General features: G+C 44.6%; 1 protein-coding gene across 1 annotated transcript; it reads left to right on the forward strand.

Moving 5' to 3' along the window:
* Positions 1 to 6,016: 6,016 nt before the first annotated feature.
* On the forward strand, positions 6,017 to 7,018 carry LOC142174527 (uncharacterized). Its single transcript, XM_075240337.1, has one exon. The coding sequence runs from the start codon at positions 6,017 to 6,019 to the stop codon at positions 7,016 to 7,018; it is 1,002 nt and encodes a 333-aa protein (XP_075096438.1).
* Positions 7,019 to 8,059: the final 1,041 nt, after the last annotated feature.

The following is an 8,059-nucleotide window of genomic DNA, read 5'->3' on the forward strand; positions in this document are numbered from 1 at the left end:
GCTAGATCTTTCGACCTCAACTTCCAAACTTGACGAACCAAAATAGCTACTGGCTCCATATCATAGGCCAATTCATCATCAAATTGGACCATGCTGAAATCCAGAACATGAGATGGATCCTCAATATACTTTTAGAGCATAGAAACATGAAATACCGGATACACACTCGGCAAGCTAGGTGGCAAAGAAAGCTCATAAGCCACTTCCCCAATCCTCTGAAGCACCTTAAAAGGCCCAATGAACCGTAGACTCAATTTCCCTTTCTTCCCAAATATCATAACACCCTTCATAGGTGAAACCTTCAACAGAACCTTCTTGCCAACCATGTAGGACACATCCCGAACCTTCCTATCAACATAGCTCTTTTGCCTTGACTGCGTTATTCGAAGCCTCTCATGAATCACCTTCACCTTTTCTAAGGCATCCTGCACCAAGTCTGTCCCCAATAGCCTAGCCTCACCGGGCTCGAACCAACCAACTGGAGATCTACACCGCCTCCTATACAAAGCCACATATGGAGCCATCTGAATACTCAACTGGTAGCTGTTGTTATAAGCAAACTTTGCAAGCGGTAGAAACTGATCCCACGACCCTCCGAAATCAATGACACAAGAACACAACATGTCCTCGAATATTTGAATAGTACGCTCGAACTGCCCATCCGTCTGAGAATGAAAAGTTGTGCTCAACTCAACTTGAGTACCCAACTCTCGCTACACAGACCTCCAAAATTGTGAAGTAAACTGAGTGCCCCTATATGAAATGATGGAAACTGGGACACCACACAAACGAAGAATCTCCTGCATATAAATCTCTGCCAACCCTTCTGAAGAATAGGTAGTACACACAGGAATGAAGTGTGCGGAGTTGGTCAGTCAATCCACAATCACCAAAATTGCATCGAACTTTCTCAAAGTCCGTGGAAGTCCAACAACAAAGTCCATAGTGATCCTCTCCCACTTCCACTCGGGAATATCCATTTGCTGAAGCAAGCCACCCGATCTCTGATGCTCATATTTCACCTGCCGACAATTGAGATACCGAGCTACAAATCTCACAATATCTTTCATGATTCTTCTCTACTATTAGTGTTTCCCCAAATTCTGATACATCTTCGCAGCACCCGGATGAATAGAATACCGCGAGCTATGGGCCTCCTCCAGAATCAACTCCCGAAGCCCATCCACATTGGGCACACAAATCCGGCCCTGCATCCTCAACACCCCATCATCAACAATGGTCACATCTCTAGCATCATCATGCTGAACTCTATCCCTAAGGACAAGCAAATGTGGATCATCATACTGGAGCTCCCTGATGCGATCATATAAGGAAGACTGAGACACAAGTCAATACCCGACTGGGCTCCGAAATATATAACCTCACAAACCAATTGGTCAAGGCCTGCACATCAACTGCAAGAGGTCTCTCCCCAACTAGAATATATGCCAAACTCCCCATGCTTACTGACTTTCGACTTAGAGCATCAGCCACCACATTGTCCTTTCCTGTATGGTACAATATAGTGATATCATAACCCTTAAGCAACTCCAACCATCTCCACTGCCTCAAAATTTTGCTTGAACAAATGCTGAAGACTGTGATGATCAATGAACACCTCACAAGATACGTCATACAAGTAATGCCTCTAAATCTTTAACGCGTGAACTATGGTAGCCAACTCCAAATCATTAACGGGGTAGTTCTTCTCATGGATATTCAACTTATGAGAAGCATAAGCAATAACTCTACCCTTCTGCATCAACACACAACCAATCCCAACTCTCGAAGAATCACAATACATGGTATATGAACCTGAAGCTGATGGCAAGACCAACACTGGAGATGTGGTTAAAGTTATCTTGAGCTTCTGAAAGCTCTCCTCACACTCGTCTGACAATACAAATGGACCACCCTTCTGAGTTAACTTGGTCAAGGGCGATGCGATAGATGAGAATTCCTGAACAAAACAACGATAATAACCCGCCAAACCAAGAAAGCTACGAATCTCTGTGGCTGAGGATGGTCTGGGCCAACTTTGAACCGCCTCTATCTTCTTCGGATCAAGATGAATACCCTCATTGGACACCACGTGCCCCAAGAAAGCCACTGAACTGAGCCAAAACTCACACTTGGAGAATTTTTCATAAAGCTTCTCCTCCCTCAATCTTTGCAACACGACTCTCAAATGCTCCGCGTGCTCCTCCTGACTATGCGAATACACTAGAATATCATCAATGAAGACTATGACAAGCGAGTCAAGATAAGGCCGGAACACACTGTTCATCAAATCCATGAACACTGTTGGAGCATTGGGTAGCCCAAAAGACATCACCAAGAACTCATAATGACCGTATCGGGTCTTGAAAGTTGTCTTAAGAATATTCGAGTCCCTGATCTTCAACTGGTGATAACTTTAATGGAGATCAATCTTGGAAAACACCCTCTCTCCCTGAAACTGGTCAAATAAATCATCAATGCGAGGCAAAGGATACTTGTTCTTAATTGTTACTTTGTTCAATTGCCTATAATCAATGCACATTCTCATAGTGCCATCCTTCTTCTTCATAAATAGAATTGGCGCACCCCAAGGTGACCCACTAGGCCGAATGAACCCTTTATCAAGGAGTTCCTGAAGCTGTTCTTTTAATTCCTTCAACTCCGCTGGCGCCATACGATACGGCAGAATAAAAATGGGCTGAGTGCCCAGCACTAGGTCAATACCGAAATCAATATCCCTATCCAGTTGCATACCTGATAGGTCTGCAGGAAACACATCAAGAAAATCCCTCACAACTGGAGAAGAATCAATACTGGGAGTCTCAACACCGACATCCCTCACGAAGGCTAGATACAAAAGACAACTTCCCAACCATATGCTGGGCTTTCAAGAATTGGATCACTTTACTGGGAACATAATCAATCACGCCTCGCCACTCGATCCGTGGCACACCCGGTATAGCCAATGTAATTGTCTTAGCATGACAATCCAGAATAGCCCGACACAGAGATAGCCAATCCATGCCCAAGATGACATTGAAATCCACCAAACACAATAATAAAAGATCCACATGGGTCTCCAGACCCCCAATAGTCACCACACCCGACCAGTACACAGATCTACAACAACAGTATCACCCACTGGTGTTGATACATGAACAGGTAAAGCAAGAAACTCGCGGGGCGTACCCAAATAACGAGCAAAGTATGATGACACATAAGAAAAGGTGGAACCGGGATTAAATAATACAGAGGCAACTCTGTGGTAGACTGAACCAATACCTGTAATGACAGCATCTGAAGCAATAGCATCGGGTCTGCCTGGAAGTGCATAGAAATGGGCCTGACCGCCCCCTAATCGACCTCCCCCTCTAGGGCGACACCTATCTGACTAATCTCCACCCTTAGTGGGCGAGTGGTGCTGAAGTAACTAGCGCTGAATCCGATGACTGACCCCTCTACTGAGATGAACGCGCAAAACGACGAGGGCACTGCCTCTACATATGACCCATCGCACCACAGTCATAACAACTCCCAGGTGTTGGAGAAGGGGACTGAAGAGAACCCCTCGCACCAGAGTGACTAACAGATGCACTCGGCATAGAAGATCATTGAGCTAATGGAGCAGGGGTTGAACTCTGAGCTGGAAGGGCACTAAGTGATGACTAGCCCTGCTGGGAACTATGATAACCATGACTCTATGATGCCCCCCGATAACCTGGGCGAGCTGGCTGATCATGCCTGAATGGACGACCTTAGTCGTGCTGAAACTGACCCCTCGAAGGAGCACCACTATAACTGCCAGATCCTCGAGGCCTCTTGGCCTCCCTCTCCTCTCGCACCTGTTGACGAATAAACTCAATCTCACGGGCAATATCCATAACCTCCTCGAAAGTAGGACCAGATACCCTCTCCCTGGTCATGAGAATACGGAGCTGATAAGTAAGACCATCAACAAACCTCCTAATCCTCTCTCTATCAGTTGGGACCAACCACATGGTATTTCGAGCCAACTCGGAGAACCTCAACTCATACTGCCACATGGTCATCTCCCCCTGACACAACCACTCAAACTGCCTACACAGCTCCTCTCTGCGACACTGCGACACAAACTTCTCCAGAAAGAGAACGAAGAACTACTACCAGAAAAGGGGTGCTGCACCGATAGGCCTACGCCTCTCAAAATCCTCCCACCAGGTGAAAGCAATTCCTGAAAACTAATAGGTGGTAAAAGCGACCCCGCTAGTCTCCAGAATACCTACAGTACGAAGCATCCTCTAACACTTATCCAAAATGCCCTGGGAATCCTCGCCCTTTTCGCCACTGAAGGATGGAGGCTACAATCTACCGAATCTCTCCAACCTACGCTGCTCATCCTCCAGCATGACAAGAACCACACAGTCCTGAGTATCTGCAACCGGCTGGGCTGGATGCGCCCCCAGCATCTGAAGTCCCTGCACGACCTGCTCAGGTGTGCGAGCGGCGGGAGTCTGATTGCCTCCCCTGGCCTGTAAAGTAGCTGTGGTTGTAGTGGCTGAAACCGCCTGAGCCAGGCTAGGCCAGTCCAAACAGATAAGATCTATGCCAAGGCCTCTTGAAGACTGGGAATCATGATGGGCACAACTAGTGCCTGAACTGGTGCTGTTGGAGCATCCATAGCTGGGACTTGGTCCCGAACTAGGGCAGCTGGTGGATCTGCAGGTGCTGCTCTAGCTGCTTTGCCCTTACCACAACCACGACCGCGTCCTCGGCCTATGGAAGCCACAGCCGGTGGTACTGGGGGTCGTCCACCCAGACCAATAGCACGTGTCCTCACCATCTGTGAGAGTGAGTAGTACAAATGAAGTTTAGTGCTCGGATGCACAAGTTCTCATGACAAGAATTTCAAGAATATGAAGTTTTTCCTAAAGGTTTTTCAGCCCCACGAGGATAAATACAGATGTCTCTGTACCGATCCGCGAGACTCTACTAAACCTGCTCATGACTCGTGAGACCTATGTAACCTAGGCTCTGATACCAACTTGTCACGACCCTGAACCCGAACTCTGTCGTGATGGCAGCTCTCGTGAAGACAAGGCCAGCCAATGAAACCCAATTCACATTTAAAATAGTTAAACAATATAAAAGTAGTCTAAAACATGATTTAGCAATATTAAGTAGCGGATAATATCAATAAAATACGGAAGTAGAACCCAACACAGCCCTAACCGGGGTGTCACAAGTCACGAGTAGCTAACTACACGGAATCTTCAAATGTAACTACAAAGTGTAAATACTGAACTAAGGAAATAAAGGAAAACATATAGGGAGGAGCTCCAGGATGTGAACGCCAATAGCTACCTGAATACTCCTCGAGATACGCTTAAAGCTGGAATGAATTAGTACTCAAGAGCGGGACCAGCTATGCCTAAATCTTTATACAGGGTGCAGGGAGTAAAGTCAGTACTCCAACTCAGTGAGTAACAAATGTAAATAATGACTGAAAGTAAGAAAACGCGTAAGGCACAAGGCATTTTATAACGAAGCAGTAAAACCATTTTTTAATGTAGTAAACCAGTGAAAAGTTTAGTAAAAATCCTTTTTCAACAAGTAAACAGGTAATTTGACAAGCAATTAAGGAAAGTAAATAAATAGAAGTTCGCCCCTCAGGCACAGTATAGACAAATCCACGGGCAACATCTCAGAACATTACCAGCCCCTCGGGCTCAATCTCACATCATAATGGGTACCCGTGCAAACTGGGTGTGTGCAAACTCCTGGAGGGGCCCATTACGACCCAAGCGCAATATTAAGCCATCTTGTAGCATCATCACTAGGCTCTCGGTCTCATATTAATCAAGACACCTTGTGGCGTACATATATCAGTCCCTCGACCTCAAATCAATATCAGTATTTCCTCACAACATAGGCCCTCGACCTTACTTAGTCAAAAATCCTCACAAGCCCCTCGGGCAATATTGAAACAGCTTATAGGATAATTTGCGTAAAGGGACTGCCTTTTGAAATAGCATTTTTCATGTGGAAAGTGTGGAAAGCAAAGCTACCTTTAGATGATTTCCTGAAAAAGGTAGCCTACTGCATGCCATCAAAATGTTGGTGTTGTGTACAGCCTGATGAGGAATCTCTTCAGCACTTGTTTTTTAGATCAGAAACTGCAAGGACAACTTGGAAGTATTTTCTATCGAGGGTAGGAATAGCTATGGAGGGATTAACAATGCACCAAGCAATCACAAAATGTTGGACTGCAAATGTGTGCTTAAGGCTCAAACCAATAATGCAAGTACTCCCATCATGTGTAGTCTGGGAACTCTGGAAAAGAAGAAATAGTATGAAGTATGGTGATACTGTGACTACTAGCAGGGTGATTTATCAAGTTTCATCAAATCTCCAGGCATTAGTGAAAGTGAGAAAGCCTGGGATGGACATGGTACCTCACAAATGGCAAGATCTATTAGCTATGATGGAAAATTTCACTCCTAAACTTAAGGTTACCAAAGTCATGTGGGAATTTCCAAGTGCAGGATGGCTAAAAGTTAATACGGATGGTGCATCGAGGGGAGATCCAGGCAGGAGTTCAATAGGTTTTTGTATAAGAAATGAAAATGGTAACATAGTCAAGTCAGTAGGGAAGGAGATTGAGGAGACAACAGACATAGTAGCTGAAGTGAAGGCCGTGGTAGAAGCACTAAGGTTCTGCAGATTTCAACAATATTCTCATGTATGGCTTCAAAATGACTCATTGCTATTAAAAAGGATAATGGATGGGATCTGGAAACCACCATGGATCATATCTGAGCAGGTAGAGGAAATGATGCAACTAATGAATGGGGCCAATTACACAGTTACTCATATTCATATGGAGGGCAACAAGCTGGCAGATCACTTGGCTAATTATGCTTTAGATCATGGAGAAATAGAATGTCAACAATTCTGGCATCTGGATGCACAGGGAAGGAGGTTAGTTAATGAAGATAAGATGCTATGTCCAAGTCTAAGGGTGAAGGTGGACAGGAGATAGGAAGCAAAAAGAAAAGGAAAATATTTCAATCCACTCCGAGGACATTAAAGCAGGTGAAAAGGGGTTTAAAGAAAAATGGGATGGATCGAGACCTCCTCAAAATGGGAGCATGGAAAACATGATGGGCATGTCATGTTCTGCACACAAATAGATGCCATTTCGATTGGAGGTTGCACCAGCATGCTAGGGAATTTCGAGGATTTGCAGGTTTATAATTGTTTAATGCTGGAAGATGAAGGGCACTCGAGAACTGGTCAAATGAGTGGAACAAATATCAAAATGCGTGTTGGAAACATAAGAAAAACCAAATGCTCGACATAAGCTGGAAGCTCACGTTCTGAAGAATTACACACACATGGGCTCATCAACCAGCATGGTAGAAAACTCGTTTTCGAGGAAACCTGACCATACATTCGAAGCTTGTTATTTTGTTCATTGCACGCCTGTTAAATTGGAGCATATGCACGCCTGCATACTTGGGAAGCTATAGATTAAATACTAAAAAGGAGGTCTTGAGGCTATCAAAAGCCATAGAAGCATGCATAAATTTACAAAAAGAAGAGGCTTTTCAAGCATGCCTCACAACCTTTTATTATAATTTTAAAGCATTCTCTTTGGGACCACTTGCTAAGCATGCTGCTTGTTAAAGCTTATGCTGGACCGATTTTCAAGCAAAGCATTGAAGCCAACGAGGAGCAGCATTTGCATTGGGTTTCCACACTCAAAAGCACGGGTTTTTAAGTTTATTTTAAAGCTTTTTATCATTGGGACATAAAGCAACGCATGAAGCTTGGTACAGCTTCTGATGGAGCACCTTAAATGCACGCATTATTCCTTTAAATGCACGCAGACAACGAGGAGTAACTCCTTTAAATGCATGCCTGCTGGGGTGAAAGTAACTTTTTTGAAGGAAACAAGAAGGCATGAGCATGGGGATTACAACACACGTTTTTAAAGAGAGATCTGGAGCAAAACAATGGGTAACACCACTTTATCTTGGGACTTTGAATCAAGGGACTAACTCATGCAAGCAGAGAGGAA

The sequence above is a fragment of the Nicotiana tabacum genome, chromosome 20, assembly GCF_000715075.1.
Source record: "Nicotiana tabacum cultivar K326 chromosome 20, ASM71507v2, whole genome shotgun sequence".
Taxonomy (NCBI): domain Eukaryota; kingdom Viridiplantae; phylum Streptophyta; class Magnoliopsida; order Solanales; family Solanaceae; genus Nicotiana; species Nicotiana tabacum.

What these genes read in the sequence shown, in the direction of transcription:
- LOC142174527 (XM_075240337.1), top strand. Translation starts at nt 6,017, where the DNA reads ATGTGGAAAGTGTGGAAAGCAAAGCTACCTTTAGATGATTTCCTGAAA.